Here is a 20,972-nt window from a genome sequence, read left to right on the forward strand (position 1 = left end):
CTGCTTAAACATGGAAATAATACACTCTCAATGATCTTTTCACTGGTTTTGGTGCTCTGTCTGTCTCTCTGTAATGTAATACTGCTTTGTTTGACACACTGTTCAATCACTTCTAGTGTATGTTATCATCTCTGGCTGCAGTAGTAACAGGTAGAAACTAGTGAATGTTTTAAGGGTTGGCTTAAAACACTAAGAAAAGTGGGCGCATTCTAGGTTGTCTTTAGTACAGTCAATATGTGTAGTAGATCAGATCTCACAATGTCTGGAGAAGTGTTTGTCTGAGGAAGCCCGTTTATATTATAGAGCAGTCTCTTTTTGAGATGGGAACGTTGGATTGGAATGTGGCCAGAGAGAACTACCTGGAACGTGCCCATTCTGGGTGCCAGAAAGAACGACCTGGAACGTGCCCATTCTGGGTGCCAGAGGGAATGACCTGGAACGTGCCCAGTCTGGGTGGCAGAAAGAAGGACCTGGAACACGCCCAGTCTGGGTGGCAGAAAGAAGGACCTGGAACATGCCCAGTCTGGGTGGCAGAAAGAACGACCTGGAACATGCCCAGTCTGGGTGGCAGAAAGAACGACCTTGAAAGTGCCCAGTCTGGGTGCCAGAAAGAACGACCTTGAAAGTGCCCAGTCTGGGTGCCAGAAAGAACGACCTTGAAAGTGCCCATTCTGGGTGCCAGAAAGAACGACCTTGAAAGTGCCCAGTCTGGGTGCCAGAAAGAACGACCTTGAAAGTGCCCAGTCTGGGTGCCAGAAAGAACGACCTTGAAAGTGCCCATTCTGGGTGCCAGAAAGAACGACCTTGAAAGTGCCCATTCTCGGTGCCAGAAAGAACGACCTTGAAAGTGCCCATTCTGGGTGCCAGAAAGAACGACCTTGAAAGTGCCCATTCTGGGTGCCAGAAAGAACGACCTTGAAAGTGCCCAGTCTGGGTGCCAGAGGGAATGACCTGGAACGTGCCCAGTCTGGGTGCCAGAGGGAATGACCTGGAACGTGCCCAGTCTGGGTGGCAGAGGGAATGACCTGGAACGTGCCCATTCTGGGTGCCAGAGAAAACTCTGGGGAGGAAAATATAGACTATATTTCTGTTAAAGTGAGAGTTGATCATAGTTAAAATTTTATTCAAATTTAGTCACATTCGGATTATTCGAGTTGAAAGGACAAAATTGCACACACATTGTACCATTATTTATAAAATAAAAACATGGTAAAATCACCCAACAGTCACATTCACTATGTTATTTTTAACAGAAGTTAAAGACGGTACGTTGGCATCTAAGAAAGTATGTTTTAAACCTCCTGCTTTGGGCTGCATGTGTAGTTCATACATGCATATGGCCTAGCGGCAGGTGACCTAGCGAGTTAGAGCGTTGGGCCAGTTACCAAAAGGTTGCCAGTTCGAATCCCTGAGCTGACAAGGTGAAAAATCTGTTGTTGAGCAAGGCAGTGAACCCCCCCCCACAACAACAGCTCCCCACACCTCTCCGATTCAAAGGGGTTGGGTTAAAAGCTGAAATACATTTTTGGTGTGCAATTGACGATGAAAATAAATGTAATCCCTTAATAACCTATGAGCAGAATTACTGTTTTACCTCAATTAGCCATGAAATCCCTAGTTTGAAAGCGACTGTTCTTTTCAAGCTGTGGTGTGTCATTTTCCCTACATTTCCCCCCCAAATGTGCAAGGCCACTAGCAATTTGAGTTCTAGCCAATGAGCTTCAGCCCCTCGCATTTGAGTGACAGCTAGCAAGAAGCCTGCCCAGCATTATCCAATGAGGTTGTAGGGCAGGCCCAACAGCTTAGTGGACACCGCAGAGAGAGAGAGAGCAATGACGTGGTACACATATCTTTACATATGTGACGTAGTACGCAATGTTCGGGGACCACTTTTGGCTCGTGAGTGCTACTTTCAGAACTACTGGCTAAAAAAATATAAAATTACCAGAAAATCTCTTTAAATCTCACTGGCTTGACAAATGAGAATGAGCATCAAGATGGTTATGATTGGATGTTCTCTATGATGTAACACCACATTCAGCCTATCCTAATTGAGGCAAAACTCTAAAAGGATCGACGTCATCTGGCGTTCTGGTCAGTTGGACATCAGATCCAGTTGGATGGACGTCGGAGGCCCGGATCATCATGACTACGGATTTGATTGAATACCACCAGCCGTGCCAGGTGTACCAGACAACCCCGTCGTCCATCACCGCTTGGTACGGCCCGTTGTAGTAGTGACCGTTCAAGTTGCCAGACTCACACCTGGTGGAGAGATGCAGAATGACGCCAACATCTGAGATTCATAGTAATAGGTCGCGTTCCACTGCTTGGACGTTGCCAGATCTTAAAACTCCTGGATAGGTATTTTGCCTATCAGCTAACCATATCATATGTTATAGCAATCTATCAGTCGATAACACAATCGATGAAGTGGCACCAACCATTGGTTGATTTGTTTTGGTTGTGTTTCAGATTATGTTGTGCCCAATAGAAATGAATGGTAAATAATGTATTGTGTCATTTTGGAGTCACTTTTATTATAAATAAGAATATAATATGTTTCTGAACACTTCTACATTCATGTGGATGCTACCATGACTACGGATAGTCCTGAATGAATCGTGAATAAGGATGAATAAGAAAGTTAGAGGCATAAATAGCATACCCCCCAAAAATTGCTAACTTCCCCTGTTATTGGAATGGTGAGAGACTAGCATGTTTTGGGGGCATGATCTTTGTGCATCTGTAACTTTTTCACTCGTCATTATTCACGATTATCCATAAAACCATGAATTTCTATTGGGCACAACATAATGCGAAACACAACCAAAACAAACTGCAAATGTGGAGCATCACAAGCTTGATGTAGTCATTACATGCTAGGAATATGGGACCAAATACTAAACTTGACTAAATTGAATAAATACTTATGACACCTTCAAATGGGGCTACATTCATTTCTAAATGGTAAAACGGATACGTATGAAAATACCATCAAATAAAAGGTGGCATGTCTCATACAAAACATTTTATCTCAAAATGCTGGAGTAGAGAGCCAAATTAAAAGTTTTAGCTTTTCTGTCCAAATAAATAGAGGAGTCGGGAGTGTATGTAGAAAATAAATGTTTGTGCCAATATTCTGTTGAGAGGTTACTGACTCTCCACAGTAATGCAGAAGGCCAATACTCTAATGTTGTTGAGAGGTTACTGACTCTCCACAGTAATGCAGAAGGCCAATACTCTAATGTTGTTGAGAGGTTACTGACTCTCCACAGTAATGCAGAAGGCCAATACTCTAATGTTGTTGAGAGGTTACTGACTCTCCACAGTAATGCAGAAGGCCAATACTCTAATGTTGTTGAGAGGTTACTGACTCTCCACAGTAATGCAGAAGGCCAATACTCTAATGTTGTTGAGAGGTTACTGACTCTCCACAGTAATGCAGAAGGCCAATACTCTAATGTTGTTGAGAGGTTACTGACTCTCCACAGTAATGCAGAAGGCCAATACTCTAATGTTGTTGAGAGGTTACTGAATCTCCACAGTAATGCAGAAGGCCAATACTCTAATGTTGCTGAGAGGTTACTGACTCTCCACAGTAATGCAGAAGGCCAATACTCTAATGTTGTTGAGAGGTTACTGACTCTCCACAGTAATGCAGAAGGCCAATACTCTAATGTTGTTGAGAGGTTACTGACTCTCCACAGTAATGCAGAAGGCCAATACTCTAATGTTGTTGAGAGGTTACTGACTCTCCACAGTAATGCAGAAGGCCAATACTCTAATGTTGTTGAGAGGTTACTGACTCTCCACAGTAATGCAGAAGGCCAATACTCTAATGTTGTTGAGAGGTTACTGACTCTCCACAGTAATGCAGAAGGCCATACTTGCTGAACCACCAGCCTGACTTGTCATGGCGGATACACTTCTCATCGTCCTCCTTGTTGGGATGGTCGTAGGTACTAAACTTGACTCCCAGGTGACCGGCCCCTAGACTGTTCCACTGTCCACTGCGAGGGGGGTGGGCTTCGGGGAGGGCGTCCCCCGCATTGCCAGTGTAATCACCCAGATGAAGCTGATACTGGTCCTGGAGGGGGAAGAGGAGTAATTTAGGTGAGTATTTTAGGGAGTAATTTCTTTAGTATTTTAGGACGAAATAATTCAGCGATTTTGAATATTTAACTACGTAAAATCACTGAACGATCTCCTTTAACCTAACACCTGATTTCAAATAATCAACTAATTGTGGTCTTCAGTTTAGACCGCAAACAAATGCCTACTACATTGGTGTGCACACGCTGCAGAAGTCATGGGCCAGACTTCCCCCACGCCTACTGTAAAAAGTACCACAACTTTAGGTAACAGGCTGAAGACCAGGAGTGACAGACCTAGGTATGTAATATGCTTATACTGTAACACGCTCAATGTTCTCCTAAACAGAGCACTGCTGAGATGTATCATTCTGAATACTGCGGACTACAAATATTGATCTTGTTCCACGATGGGCTAATATGAGAACGTGAATGAAGAGGATTGCTGGTTTGCCCCAGTACCTTTGCTCAAGGACATTCAAATCAAATTGTATTTGTCACATGCTTCATAAAAACAACAGCTGGAGACTAACAGTGAAATGCTTCCTCACAGGTCCTTTTCAACAACGCAGAGAGAAAACTCGAAAAATAATAGAAAGATAATAACCAGTAATAAATCCACACTGAGTAACGATAGCTTGGCTATATACACGGGGTACCAGTACCGAGTTTGTGTAAGGGTATGAGGTAATTGAGGTAGATATGTACATATGAGTAGGGGTAAAGTAACTAGGCAACAGGATAGATAATAAGCAGTAGCAGCAGCGTATGTGATGAGTCAAAAGAGTTAGTGCAAAAAGGGTCAATGCAGATAGTCTGGGTAGCTATTTGGTGAACTATTTAGCAGTATAGAGGTCATGGATGGCAGGGAGCTCGGCCCATGACAAATCTTTTCAGCCTCCTGAGGTAGAAGAGGCATTGACATGCCCTCTTCACGACTGTGTTGGTGTGTATGGAACATGTTAGTTCCTTAGTGATGTGGACACAGCTCTAGACCCGCTCCACTACAGCCCTGTCAATGTGGATGGGGGCGTGCTCGGCCCGCCGTTTCCTGTAGTCCGCGATCAGCTTCTTGTCTTGCTGACATTGAGGGAAAGGTTGTTGTCCTGGCACCACACAGCCAGGTCACTGACCTCCCTCCCTATAGGCCAGAGCTCTCCAACCGTGTTCCTGGAGAGCTACCTATAGGTTTTCACTCCAACCCTAATCTAGCACACCTGATTCTAATAATCAGATGGATGATAAGCTGAACCAGGGGAGTTACAACTGGGGTTGGAGCGAAAACATTCAGGAAGTTACTTCTCCAGGAACAGGGTGGGAGAGCCCTGCTATGGGCTGTCTCATCGTCGTTGGTGATCAGGCCTACCACCGTCGTGCCGTCAGCGAACTTAATGATGGTATTGGAGTCGTGCGCGGCCACGCAGTCGTGGGTGAACAGGGAGTATAGGATGGGACTAAGCACGCACCCCTGAGGGGCCCCCGTGTTGAGGGTCAGTGTGGTGGATGTGTTGTTGCCTACCCTCAACACCTGAGGGCGGCCCATCAGGAAGTCCATGATCCAGTTGCAGAGGGAGGTGTTCAGTCCCAGGGTCCTGAGTTTAGTAATGAGGGCACTATGGTGTTGAACACTGAGCTGTAGTCAATGAACAACATTCCTCTTTTCCAGGTGGGAGAGTGCAGTGTGGAGTGCAATAGAGATTGAGTCATCTGTGGATCTGTTGGGGCGGTATGCGAATTGGAGTGGGTCCAGGGTGTCTGGTATGATAACGTTGATGTGAGCCATGGCCAACCTTTCAAAGCATTTCATGGCTACAGATGTGAGTGCTACGGGGCGCTAGTCATTTAGACAGGTTACCTTGACGTTCCTGGGCACAGGGACTATGGTGGTCAACTTGACACATAAAAGGTATTACAGACTGGGTCAGGGAGAGGTTGAAAATGACAGTGAAGACACTTGCCAGCTGGTCAGAACATACTCTGAGTATGGGTCTTGGTAATCCCCAGTTTATAGAGTATAAACGGTAGATTGGTTCGGTTTTTGCGAGCAAGGACTAATGTCAACAAAGAAAGGGAAGGGTTGGTGTTGGGTTAAGAAAGAAAGAAAGAAAGAAAGGAAAGAAAGATACTACAGACGTCCTTGTTCTTTCAATTCTATCAATATTTCCACTGCCTTTTGTATAATCTGAACACCAGTAGACAAAATACTGACACCCAATGTTATGGGAAACCGTGTCTGTTTCATGTGAGGAATGTCTGCAGTAAAGACCGTGGTGTTGTGTTCACATGTACCTTTTCACCATCCACTTTCATGTTTTTGTACTTGGCGAAGCGCTGTTTTCCGTCAAAGTCCTCCATGTTGATCTTTAGGTCGTAGTCGCCTAGAAAACAGAGTCAATTGCAGGTAATAAAGATACAAAATGGCCACCGTTTGTCACCAAGGTGGGTGAGACAGTAGTGGTGGTGGATGAGTTGAGTTGCTTTGGCCTCGTACAATGTAAAGCACTCGGGGCCCTAATCAGACTTGAGATAAGTAAACGTAACATGGATTTAAGGCAGTAAAAGATGGATTTAAGTGAACATTTCTGGACTTGAGTCCATTTTAAGTCAACTTATCTCAAGTCTGAATAGGGCTTTTTCAGATCTACTGTAGTTAAAAGCTCTATGTAATGTAAAAGCAATTCATTATCATTATTAGGTACATTCCGTGTGAATTTGGCCAGATGCCTGTTTTTCCTGGCCAAGTGTTGTTACCTGATTAGGAAAACTCTGGGCCCTAGTTATAACCTGACTAAGATCAGGAAGAACTCTGGGTCATATTACTATTATAGCCTGTTACTAGGGGCCGGGAGTTTTTCGTGGTCAGATCAAGTGGTTGGGAAAAGCTCTTGGCCCGAGCTGTAGGTTTTCCTCTATACCTTGAGAGGTGAGGTAGTGTAGGGGGTCGTTCCCTAGCCAGAACTCTCCGTCTGACTGGTTGTCTCCAAAGCCATGCTTATACTCCACCCACGCTCTGTAGAGGGAGGGAGACAAACACACTGACGATAGGGTGATTCCACGCCAGCAGGAGCAGAAAATAGTTTTGGTATCTCTGATTGTTTTGGCAAATCTCACAAAAATGGCATCGGGAGGAAGGATGTTTGAGTTATATCATTAAAAGTACCAGAGAGCCCACTCTGGAAATATGATGTACTTGTAGAGTATACTGTTCCAAACAATGTCTTAAAATTAACAAAATCAAAAAGGGTTGTTTTGAGATATTCATATATATATATATACATATTTTTATGTTGAATAAATGAATGTGAACATTTGTATTTCAGAGTGGAGACATATTCCATAAGTTAGAGAACACTATGGAGTATAAAGACATCAAGATGTTGTCTGTCATGTACGGTTCACAGATCATATGGTCTTACAGGAGGCATGTATAGGTCTAAAAAGGGCCTAAAGTGGCCACTTTCATCACCATTTTCTAAAAAATGTTTTGTGATACAAATGTAAAAAGCATGTTAAACATCATTCCTCCCAATGAAGTTTCTATGTGAGAATTGCCAGAACAAACTGAGATTCCAAAAATATTTTCTGCTCCCGCTGGCGTGGAATCGCCCAATACATGATCTGTGCTGGAGCTCTGAGAAAGCATCCCATGACAATTTGTTGCAAACCTAAAGGTGTTAATTAGGCTATCTAATGTAAAATACATAAAAAAACTATTAGTATTTGTTTATTCCTACAATTGCCCTTACAAAAATTAACAGTACTTATATTGCAGTATAACTGCAGTGCACTGTAACTAAAATAGAATGTATTCATTTGAAAAAGTTATCAATCACCCTCTAAGTAGATAGTGGTGTTTTATTTTCACCTACCTGTCGAAGGACTCGGTTCCGTCCTTTCTCCTCTGGAAGACAGTCCAGCCTCCTCCGTCACTCATGTCACAGAACACCATGAAGGAGGAGGGAGACCGGTCCGGTCTGATCATATACAGGCCACTAACTGAGTTCCCATCCTTAAAGATCTCAGCGCAGTCTACACACACAGAGGACATGGTTACAGGGCATGCACACCAAATGGCACTCGATCCATTCCTTATACAGTGCATTATTTTGGACTATTTTTGTCTGTTTTAAAAACGAAATTGAATAGATCACAATTAACAGCTAATCAAACATGAATCACACAAAAAAACGGATGATAAATTCAGTAAAATATAAAATAAAAACCAACTTTTCTCTGTGTGGAATGCCCATTAATCCTACCCATTCTATGTTCTACGCATAGAATGACACATACATAATAACAGGACCTCTGTGGTTCTATCCACTGCCTGACCTTTGTACTGGTCCCCGGTCTGGAGGTGTGTCTGGGGGATCTGAGGCAGCTTCTGGGCCTGGCTGTGGTGAAGCTCCTGGATGTAGCGGTGCTGGTCATTGATCACCCTCACCAGGTCCTCCATCTCAGCCTGCAGACGCCCCACCATCTCCCCACACGGCATTGGGGCCTAGTGGACAGGACGGACAGGGGGAGAGGGGGACCCTGTTCACTCTCTCAGGCTGTACAACTCATTTAACAAAACCGTTTTTTAAAGTCAAAATTATCCGTTCTATCACAGTTTTCAAGATAAGATAAAGGAACAGTTTGTTAATTTTATGTGATACCCTACAAATGTCAATCTCAGTACATTAAAACAAAAAAATGAATAAAGAAACCTGTTATGATATAATCTGATATTAACTAAATTATATTTGGATTCAGAGACAGATGATGCATGCACACAAAAACACACACACACACACACACACACACGTGCAGGTAAAATACACTAAAATGGCACATAAGATGTCATCATCACAACTTATGTGGGTGTTACGGAAGTACAATTATGCACAATATGAACCAAAGCCAATCAAAATCGAAATAACGCTTACCGAGTGGCATTCCGTGAGGAACAAAAGCCCCAAAACTACTATGGTGGATGCTCCTGCCATGGCGTGAGCTATGTTCAACCACCAGTGTTACTGCAGCTCTGTTCACCCTACCCTCCGACAACCCACCATGGAAGACACAGGTTGCATCCCAAATGGCACCTGGTCAAAAGTAGTACACTATATAGGGAATAGGGTGCTATTTGGGACACATCCACTAGTGTCTAAACATATGAGTCAGCACAAGTGTTCTACTGTACTTTGAAAAATGGCTAGTAACTTCCCACCATAGTCTGGCCATTGACCTTCTTATTAAAGCTAGTTGTGTCTAGCGATCTATCGCGTAACAGAGGGTTGCCTTTTGTTGCGTCTTCCTTCTGTCTATCCTCCCTTCTCATAACCAAACTGGTGATACAATACCACTTTTTACTGACATTATCTTAAACATGGTCCTTCCGACTCTTATTTGAGTTCAACGACTTGTAACTTTCCCCTGCCTAAAGTCAACATTCCCCTTGTTTCATGTTTCAACTCTAGTTTTGATTTACTTCTATTAATTCAACAGGCTTGATTCAGATCTTACCAATCCAGTTTATGATGGATAAGTAAGGCACTTAGGCTATGTTTACACAGCCACCCTAAAAACCCAAATCTGATTTTCTTTCTATATCCAATATATTTTTTCTGACTGTCCACTCTCAGTTTTACATGTGACCCCTATCAGCTTTCCACATTCACACTGATGTAGCCTCTGAAGTACCAGACAGATGCATAGATGCGATAAAGAGATCAATGGAACTCGACCAAAACAATGGAAACGCCATGGAAACGCCATGCACATGACCTCCTCCTGGGGGGAAGATTCAGAATCTCCTCATTGCCGCCCATCAAATTTACCCTACCTTTAGGCTATTGTCTGTATGTGTATTTCACACGTTGGGGTATAAATCTTGAGTATAATGCTTGTATGGATGTCAACCACAACACATGTTCATGTCATCATCAACAATCAACTGCATCACACTTAAAAAAGGACTTCAACTACAACCACCGATTTCTATATGTCTAGCTATGCTACCAGCTTATACAAACAAGAGTTTGCATTTAGAATAACTTTTTTCTAAACCCTAAAAATAACAACTTCTAAATATTATGCCGTGAAAACAGCCAGCCAAATATATCCAATATGGTGTTAGTAACCACATTGTGAGCCTGTTAGAATTTGACGAATATCCACTTTGTTAGATCAGATTTGCCAATGATGGCGTCCTTGCACATTCCCCAATTAGTGTATATATGAATGGACAAAACATTCATTCCTTTTGTGAAGACTTAATAGCCATTGAAGCCAAATTAAGTCGGTTAAGATGGCGTCTCATGAAGACATAACATGAGCAGTTTGAGCTACTCCAGGAAGTGACATTCCAGGCAAGCTCAGTGCTGCCCCCTCTCATTGAGTAACTCAAATTAAGGCCGACCGGGGTACTGCAGGCTTCCATTAGCAACTCAATTATCCTTAACTTCTTTTGCGTGGGATTTTAAAATAATCGGTCCAAGGACATACATCTGGTGTATTAGAAGAAATTATTGGTACCATTTTTGTTTTCAAAACATTGTTTTATTACACGAAGATTGACCACAAAGATTGCCATTTTTCATTCGCCATAATGGGTTTTCTGCTAACAATGCCTGCAGTATTGCAGTCGGCCTTGATTTTTCCGTGGCGTCAACAAGAGTGGGCAGTTTTTCTTCCCTGGCTTTCTCCCACGTTTTGCGTCATGTTGACCCTTTTACTGCATGTATGCTCATTTCCTGTCACTCTTCCTTAACAGTTTGGAGTGGTTGTCATGGTAACGGCAGGCGACGACGTGTAAAAGAAAACATCCGATCTGATTGTCCAGACAGGTCACTTATGGAGGATCTGGTTTGTATCAGCATTGAGATCCACATATGGATGTGGTATAAATCAGAAGTTAAAAGATCAGATTCCATGTGGTTTTGTGCTGTTTACACATTAGGGAAAATATCAGTTAGTTATCACTGTACCCACTTTATTTTACAAGCATTTCTTTACAAGCATTTCGCTACACCCGCAATAACATCTGCTAAACACATGTATGTGACCAATAAAATTTGATTTGATATGCAAATAATTGGCAAAAGATCTGAATTGGGCTGCCTGTGTAAAAGCAGATTTACTAAGTTAGCCCCGGAAGATTTTTCAGAGGGAATTCAACATAGAAGATTGAATGAAAAGGTCAAATAAAAGTGATAGTAAGTAAAAAATCAATTTAGGTAAAGTGTAACGATGACCATTTCATGTTTTAGCTTTGTTTTTGAGCATATATTCCCTATTGAAGAAAATGGTACAAACTTTAGTAAATTTGACTATTCATGTCAAGATGGAAAGCTGCGTTTACACAGGCAGCCCTAATCTGATCTTTTGCCCAATTAATTGCAAAAGAGCTGATGTGATTAGTCAAAAGGCCAATTAGTGGGGGGAAATCAGAACTGGGCTTAAACTGAGCCATAGAGTGTTATGTTGTTCCTCCACTAGAGGGCAGTCACCACTCAGCCTATTGTAATCACACAATCGCAAACGCAGGTGGTGGAAGTGTTTGTAGCTATCTCTGCTAGCTGAGTGACGTTAAAACAACCCTCTGATGTCCTACAGATTAGAAAGTCTACACGTTCCTGACTGTCTGCCCTAAACTGTGACAAAACAGTAGGTTGGAATCTCACATTTACCAGTGTTATTTCAGACTACAGTGATCTATCTTCACAAACAATGTTGAATTTGTTGTCAGTGAATGATGCTACTAATGTTACAACATTGTTGCGTTAGGTTTGTTTAATTTAAACGTGTCCCTTTATAATGATGATCAGGACCTGTTAGTGGTTGTTTTGTGATGTGATTAAAATGTTGTAAAATGGAAAAAAATACCATTGTTTTTAAGTTAGGTATTTTTTCTTAAAGTTAAAGATCCCAATTTCGTTTAAAGTTTTCATGTTTAAATGTTCACACTAGTTTGTACACTAGGAACCTGTCTAGAATATTACCAAGTAGAGGTGCTGTCTTGTGGTTAGCCCCAGGTATGAGTTGTATGCAGGGAAGGGGTTGTTTGTACACAGCAGGACCTACTGTGGTTTGTATCTATGAAGTGTGCTTTTCTATAGTTTCTGTCAGTGTTATTTTTACTTCATTGGAATCCTCCTGAATGTCTCTTTGATAAAGGACCAATACAGTAATGATTCTATTGTCGAACAATCTGAAAGCCCATCCATCTATAGTGTTGTGGCTTTTAAGGGAAGTACAACGTTTAACTGAAACTGTTTTGTTTGTTGGCAGAATAATTATTGTGCAATTACTAGCATCTAAATGGTCGCTACACCAGGATGCTAAGAGCGGTAAAAAGGATCCCCTGGTCTCAACACCTGTATGGAGATCTACCCAATCTCCACCCGGCACAGCCAGAAGGGGACTGGCCACCCCTCAAAGTTTCTGCCTTTCTAGGGAGTTTTTCCTAGCCACTGTGCTTCTACATTTCACAGACTCTTATCCAGAGCGACTTACAAGAGCAATTAGGGCTAAGTGCTTTGCTCAAGGGCACATCAACAGATTTTTCACCTAGTCAGCTTGGGGATTCGAACCAGCGTCCTTTCAGTTATTGGCCCAACGCTCTTAACCACTAGGCTACCTGCCGCCCCCATCTGCATTACTTGCTGTTTGGGGTTTTAGGCTGGGTTTCTGTATAGCACTTTGTGACATCTGCTGATGTAAAAAGGGCTTTATACATACAATTTGATTGATTGATTGATCAGTGAGAAGGTCAGGGCTGAGAGGCTGAGATTTTCTGTACAGTGTGTCAGACATCCCAGGCTGGCTGCCAACAGTCTCAGACTGTGGGTTCCCTCTCATGGGCGAAGACCTCCAGGAAAACCATACGAAACATATGTGGACAACATCTGCCATGGTCTCAGAACACTGATCTCAGAACACTGGTCTCAGAACACTGGTCTCAGAACAGAGGACCTTCCAGCTGTAATGAACCACAGAGAGCTATGAGTAACTCTATAGAAATAATGTTATGAGAGGGATTGTGTATGCACAATCACTGGTTGCTAGGGCCCTTGTTAAGGTCAACGGCATCATGAACTTTAACCAGCACCTGGATATTTTAGTCAAAAACCTGGTTTCCTCTGTCAGGGGGCTGAAACTTGACAGTAAGTGCATCTTCCAGCTAGACAATAACCCCAAGCACTCATAAAAATCCATGTTAAAGGACGACAAAATCAATATTTTGCAATGGCCATCTGTCTCTGGACTGTTGCAATGGCCAACCCATTGAACACCTGTGGTTTGAATTGAAGAAGGCAGTCCATAAGCGCAGACAAAGGATATCAACGATCTGGAAGGATTCTGTATGGAGGAATGGTCTAAGATCCCTCCCAATGTGTTCTCCAACTCATAAAACATTTTAGAAAAAGGCTCAGTGCTGTTATCCTTGCAAGGTGAAGTATGGAAAACCACTGTGTCAATCATTTTGACCCCTACCTTCTTTGAGAAAAGTAAATATTACTTGTTGAATGAAATCTTTCCCTGAGCAATTGTATTAGTATAAAATAATATATATATATTTTTTAGCATACAATATAGCTCAGTATTTTCATTATTTATTTTAGACAGACATTTTTGCTCATATTTATCAAGGGTGTCAATAATTTTGGAACCCACTGTACATGTATAAGGCTTTTCTTCCTCATATCAAAACAAACTAAAAAAAGATTACTGTATAAATTATTTTGATAAAATAATGTATTAATATTTAGATTACTGTATAAATTATTTTGATAAAATAATGTATTAATATTTATATTACTGTATAAATTATTTTGATAAAATAATGTAGTAATATTTTGTTGAATGTGTTTTGAATACATGTATCTGTCCATACAGTCTTATTTATTATGAACTAAAAGGCTAAACTAATCCTAGATCAGCACTCCTACTTTGAGAGGCTTCGTGGATACGGACCAAGGACCCCGAAGCCAGTTCCAGTGTTATTGTTTTTTTCAATCTTCCCCTCCAATCAGGGACTGATTTAGACCCGGGACACCAGGTGGGCGCAAATTATTATCAGGTACAACAGAAAACCATCAGTCTCTGGACCTTGTAGGGTAAGATTTGAAAACCCCTGGTTCACATGATAGCTAAGGTGAGTTGTAGTAAGGTGAGTTCAGAGGTGTGGCCTTAATGGTCTAGTTGATCTCTCCAGAGGTTAGCTGTGTTTGCATTCTGATGTGTTTCTGCCCAGAGGTATTTGTCTGATCTGGCCTCCAGGCAAGTGTCTGAGGGAGAGCTGTCTGGCGTAGAGATGCCATCTAACCAACTCCAGCTACCTCCAACTTATGCTGGGTGACAGACAGAAAGCCTGTTGATGCCCGCATTATTGATAAGCATGGCCCTGACCAGTAGAGGTCACAGGGAAACCCAATGTGGGTACCACAAAGCTAACAGACCACTATTTTCAACTCCAACGTTGGCTTATTAGTGTACTCTTGAACGTTTCCTTGAATCTCAACCTTAGGAAGTGAAGCGGCGTGCGTGAAGGACCTGGTGGCTCAGTCATAAGGCTTTCGTCTTGTAAGCATGGAGTTGTGGGTTCAATCCCGGGTAGAGTCTATGGGTGTGTTGATGGAGTGTGTCAACTGATGGGGGTTAATACTTGAGGTTCCCACTCCTGTGAACAGCAGTGATTATGGAGGGAAACATCTGGAAAAAGTAAACACCTCGTTTTTAAATAGTGCTTTTGCCGATTATAACACTGTCTACTTTTTCCAGAGATTTAACCACTCCCACTTATTGTGCCCTTCTATGTGTTTCAGTCACCCCCAGTGGATTTGACTCACTCTGCGGCAGAGTCCTCAGTGGTGAGGCAACCCTAATCCAGAGCCAGCACTGGGTTCAAACCTACAGCCCTGTACTTATGGGGTGAGATCCTTACCCCAGCGCCACAGACTCCTTCACACACATTACACCTCTCTTCGTAATTTTGACATCGACATTCAGTGACTAAAGCAGAAGCGATGGGTTTTCGAACCCATAAGCTCATGGATGAAAGGCATGAACTCAACCCTAGAGCCACCATCTCTTTCATATTCAATCGTTTTCTTTGTAATTTTGACGTTGACATTTGTGTCCACTAAAGCACAAGAAATGGGATTTGAACCCATGAATGGAAGGCAAGGACTCTGGCCCTGAGCCACCAAGTCTATCACGTTCATCAGCCTTCTCTTCGAAATGTTGGCGGAAATATCCACTAAAGCAGAAGAGATGGGGTATGAACCTAGAACCTCTTAGAAGAGCAGCAGGGATTGAATCCCACAGCCACAGCCCTCTTCAAATCTGCCTGTGTATTTGACATAATGACATTTTGAAATTAGAAGCACAAACAAAAGCACATACATCTAGGTGAGAACCCACAACCTCTGAGACAGTTGCTTTAACCAGTGCTCCTTAGGCCGGGATTCATTCATCCGATCGAGCTGCAGATGACGGCTCAATTGGAAATTACCTTTAAATGTAAAACGTGCTAGAGCGCGGTTTCGGATTGAATCCTGGCCTAATATCTTTATTCAGGAGGGGACATTCTGAAAGTGTGAGGCACAAATTAGGTAAGTAATGTTTTTTTCATTAAAATTAACATTTTGGAATAGAGCTGGAAGAAATGCCTCTTGTTTATGCATATATCAGACAGTACACATAAGAACACTTGTTGTTGTTTGTAAATGAAGCCTAATATAAAAAAGGCAGGATTTTGGATTTTTCTGCTTTGAAGAAACTCCTGACTGGTCATGACTGTGACAGACGGACGGACGGACGGACAGACACAGAAAGATCGAGAGACAGACAACCATTGATTCTGTTGTTCATTGTGACTGGCATTGTTTCTGTCTGTGTCTGTTCAGATGACAGGCTAGAGCAAACAACTTTCCACACAGCTCACAGCTAAGAAGGTTAGCATTGGTGTTGGTCACACAGTGCCGCACCGCCTGGTGCTTTTGGCAGCTGTCTATATCCGGGAACCACTTGCGGCACTACAACTTCAAACCACCTGACCAATGGAAATGATCAGATTTGTGGGTGTCATTATTTCATAATGCATTTAATGTTTTAAAAAATATGCGAAACCGAAATTGAACCGTGACTATTTTTTTATAACCAAAACGACCTCAGAAAGCAATAATCACTCAGCACAACGAATTGCAATTTGTACAATATGTTACGAATGTGAAAAACGTATATGTTATGAATTCTAATTCGTTGTGGTTAACTTTAGCTAGCTCTAGGGGTTAAGGTTAGGAGTTAGGTTATAGGGGAAGGGTTAGCTAACATGCTAAGTAGTTGCAAAGTAGCTAAAGTTGCCTGTGATGAAATTCGAACATGCTACCTTTGGGAAAGGCGATACCTAGTCAGTTGCACAACAGAATGCATTCAACCGAAATGTGTCTTCCGCATTTAACCCAACCCCTCTGAATCAGAGAGGTGCGGGGAGCTGCTTTAATCGGCGTCCACATCATCTGCGCCCGGGGAGCAGTTGTTGTGGGGGGAACTAACTGCCTTGCTCAAGGGCAAAACGGCAGATTTTTCCACCGGCTCAGGGATTTGAACAAGCAACCTTGTCGTTTTTGCCTTAAGTAATCTATCTTATGTAACCATACCAAATGTAACATATCATACAAATTTGAGTGACCCGGATTTAAGTTTACTTTGTTACGTCTAGTCTATGAGACCAGTCTGCGCATTTTATCACCCAAAGAATAGCCCGCATTTACTTTGTATGCTGAATTTTTTTTTTTTTTTACCCCTTTTTCTCCCCAATTTCGTGATATCCAATTGGTAGTTACAGTCTTGTCCCATTGCTGCAACTCCCTTACGGACTCGGAAATCGTTGTTTTTGATAAAAACGTATTTTATGTGACGTCGCCCCTCAACTCCATTGTAAATCTGGGAATTTAGTTTGGTCTGCTCGTCAGAGGGAGCAGGCGCTCCGCGTTAAACGAATGGGGCCAAGAGATGTTAATTGTTTTGCGCTCAAGAAAAGGGCGCCATTGAAAGGAGTGATTACTGGGGTAGCAGTAAATGTAAAAGTTGACCATCTGAAAGGGAAGATTCCCGGTGTTTGTGATGCTCGTCGTTTGGTGCGACGCAGACAGGGTGGTGTGAGTGGTGAAACAGAAGAGTCATTGTCTGTTCTTTTGAGTCTTTGCCCGACAAAGGGATGTTAGGATATGTAAGTTATCCTGTAAGAGCTTTTGTGCCGAATACATTACGTTGTGACAGGTGTCAAGCTTATGGGCATGTGGCAGCAGTGTGTAGGAGGGAGGTTCCTAGGTGTGAGAAGTTAGCAGAAGGGCATGAGACAAAGGAATGTGTAGCATTGGGGAAAATAGTGGTATGTGTTAATTGTAGGGGTGCCCATGGGGCTGGGGACCAGAAATGTCTCGTGCAAGAGAGGCAGGTGGAGGTTTCCAGGGTTAGAGTAGTGCAGAAGTTGTCATATGCTGAGGCAGTGAAGAAAGTAGAGGAAGATGTGTCAAGGGGGAGGGATCCTGAGAGGAGTGGTGTGAGTAGTAGATCTGTACCAGTACAGAGGGATAGGCCAACAAGTGATATGTTTCAGTAAGATGGGATTTTTAGCTTTTATAGCAATGGTTATCATCTTGACTGCAGGGATGGAACATAAGTCACAGAAAATTGAGGTTGTGGTGGCAACTGCAGAGAGGTATTTGCGTGTGCGAGACTTGACATCAGAAGAGTTGTTTCTGCTGCTAAAGCCACTTTCTACCACTCTAAATTCCAAGCATCTGCCTCTAACCCTAGGAAGCTCTTTGCCGCCACCTCCTCCCTGCTAAATCCCCCCCCCCCCTCTCTGTGGATGACTTCGTCAACCATTTTGAAAAGAAGGTTGACGACATCCGATCCTCGTTTGTTAAGTCAAATGACACTGCTGGTCCTGCTCACACTGCCCTACCCTATGCTTTGACTTCTTTCTCCCCTCTCTCTCCAGATGAAATCTTGCGACTTGTGACGGCCGGCCACCCCACAACCTGCCCGCTTGACCCTATCCCCTCCTCTCTTCTCCAGACCATCTCCGGTGACCTTCTCCCTTACCTCACCTCGCTCATCAACTCATCCTTGACCGCTGGCCATGTCCCTTCCGTCTTCAAGAGAGCGAGAGTTGCACCCCTTCTCAAAAAACCTACACTCGATCCCTCCGATGTCAACAACTACAGACCAGTATCCCTTCTTTCTTTTCTCTCCAAAACTCTTGAGCGTGCCGTCTTTAGCCAACTCTCTTGCTATCTCTCTCAGAATGACCTTCTTGATCCAAACCAGTCAGGTTTCAAGACTGGTCATTCAACTGAGACTGCTCTTCTCTGTGTCACGGAGGCTCTCCGCACTGCTAAAGCTAACTCTCTCTCCTCTGCTCTTGTCCTTCTAGACCTGTCTGCTGCCTTTGATACTGTGAACCATCAGATCCTCCTCTCCACCCTCTCCGAGTTGGGCATCTCCGGCGCAGCTCACTCTTGGATTGCGTCCTACCTGACCGGTCGCTCCTACCAAGTGGCGTGGCGAGAATCTGTCTCCGCACCATGTGCTCTCACCGCTGGTGTCCCCCAGGGCTCAGTTCTAGGCCCTCTCCCATTCTCGCTATACACCAAATCACTTGGCTCTGTCATATCCTCACATGGCCTCTCCTATCATTGCTACGCAGACGACACACAACTAATCCTTTCCTTTCCCCCTTCTGATAACCAGGTGGCGAATCGCATCTCTGCATGTCTGGCAGACATATCAGTGTGGATGAAGGATCACCACCTCAAGCTAAACCTCGGCAAGGCGGAGCTGCTCTTCCTCCCGGGGAAGGACTGCCCGTTCCATGATCTCGCCATCACGGTTGACAACTCCGTTGTGTCCTCCTCCCAGAGTGCGAAGAGCCTTGGCGTGACCCTGGACAACACCCTGTCGTTCTCCGCTAACATCAAGGCGGTGACCCGATCCTGTAGGTTCATGCTCTACAACATTCAGAGAGTACGACCCTGCCTTACACAGGAAGCGGCACAGGTCCTAATCCAGGCACTTGTCATCTCCCGTCTGGATTACTGCAACTCGCTGTTGGCTGGGCTCCCTGACTGTGCCATTAAACCCCTACAACTCATCCAGAATGCCACAGCCCGTCTGGTGTTCAACCTTCCCAAGTTCTCTCATGTCACCCCGCTCCTCCGCACACTCCACTGGCTTCCAGTTGAAGCTTGCATCTGCTACAAGACCATGGTGCTTGCCTACGGAGCTGTGAGGGGAATGGCACCTCCGTACCTTCAGGCTCTGATCAGTCCCTACACCCAAACGAGGGCATTGCGTTCATTCACCTCTGGCCTGCTGGCCCCCCTACCTCTGCGGAAGCACAGTTCCCGCTCAGCCCAGTCAAAACTGTTCGCTGCTCTGGCACCCCAATGGTGGAACAAGCTTCCTCACAACGCCAGGACAGCGGAGTCACTCACCACCTTCCGGAGACTCTTGAAACCCCACCTCTTTAAGGAATACCTGGGATAGGATAAAGTAATCCTTCTACCCCCCCCCCCCCTTACCCCACCCCAAAGAAAGAAAAAAATAAGAAAAAATATTGTAAAGTGGTTATCCCACTGGCTATAAGGTGAATGCACCAATTTGTAAGTCGCTCTGGATAAGAGCGTCTGCCTAATGACGTAAATGTAAGAGTTACAGGATGTGTTAAGTGGTGGTGTCCCATCCTTTCAGGTTGTTGACCTGAGGTAGGACTAAATAGATTTAAATAGTGGAGTAGGGTGGTGTTATTTTATTATAATATTATTTTTTTTGTGAGTGTAGTGTTAGATGGTAGGGTATTTTTATTAATTTTTTTTCAAGTAAAGTATAAGGGAGTTGTACTCCAGTCTAGTAGGTGGCGGTAATGTTTAACTGCCGTTAAAACTCATCGAAGAATAATTTAATTTAGTCTGCTAACCTACCTGTTGGTGTTGTCACTCTGGCTGTGTGGCAAGTAGTCATTCCATTCATGTTTAATTCTTCTTTCATAGCATTGTATTCTCTCTTGCTGTATTGTATTTCTTGAGCCATTTGTTGCGTTATTTCCAAATATAAAGTGGAGTAGCCATCCTCAAAGAGCTTGCAGATTTCTGCTGCGGCCGTTTCGCTCAACATCTCCATGATCGACACTACCTGTGTTGCAAAATGCTGTCTGAACCCGATATAGCCAGAACGTGATTCCATCTGAACGTCGAAATAACGTGACCAAACAATCAGTTTATGAATATGAATGAAACCTGTCTTGTTTGGCTGAAAAACCTTACAAAAGTAGACTGTTGATTGTTTACATGGGTCGTCACTAAAGTTAGTTACCACAGTCATAATAATAAATAATGTATTCTACTTATATGGCGCTTTTTGAAAGAATCTCAAAGCGCTTCAAAACACACAAAAAAAGACAAATACTGTAATTTAGAGTTATTAGAAAGTTCATGGTTTAAGTGGTCATCTGAGGGAGGTGGTCAAGCGGGGAGAGAAAGTCCGTAGGCAGGCAGGAAGCGCGGTCTCATCAAGGTGTCTCGCTGTTTTGTCTTTTCCGTAGTAGAACTCAAATCAGATTACGTTTGAGCTAAACCACTGCAGTCCATGGAATCCGTAGTAGGTAGCTAGCTACTCCTTCACTACTACCAAAATGAAGCACCCCACTTGGATGACACTTTATGAATCCGTAGTAGGTAGCTAGCTACTCCTTCACTACTACCAAAATGAAGCACCCCACTTGGATGACACGTTATGGCTAAACCCCGCCTATTTCTACAATTTATCTTCTTAAAATTTGATTTTAAACCTAACCGTTAACCTAACATTAACCACACTGCTATC

The 20,972-nt window shown here is 43.3% G+C and overlaps 1 protein-coding gene across 1 annotated transcript; it reads right to left on the minus strand.

Annotated features, from left to right (window-relative positions):
- Positions 1 to 1,097: 1,097 nt before the first annotated feature.
- Positions 1,098 to 20,874, minus strand: LOC311110464 (fibrinogen-like protein 1). Its single transcript, XM_084189016.1, has 7 exons — positions 20,072 to 20,874; positions 8,427 to 8,595; positions 7,964 to 8,123; positions 7,010 to 7,104; positions 6,384 to 6,472; positions 3,891 to 4,090; positions 1,098 to 2,265 (listed from the first exon to the last, which is right to left on the minus strand). Exons 2-7 carry the CDS (start codon positions 8,587 to 8,589, stop codon positions 2,043 to 2,045), a joined length of 930 nt encoding a protein of 309 aa, XP_084045142.1. The 5' UTR covers positions 8,590 to 8,595; positions 20,072 to 20,874; the 3' UTR covers positions 1,098 to 2,042.
- Positions 20,875 to 20,972: the final 98 nt, after the last annotated feature.

This window comes from Coregonus lavaretus, assembly GCF_964263955.1.
Source record: "Coregonus lavaretus genome assembly, contig: SUPER_35_unloc_6, whole genome shotgun sequence".
Lineage (NCBI taxonomy): Eukaryota > Metazoa > Chordata > Actinopteri > Salmoniformes > Salmonidae > Coregonus > Coregonus lavaretus.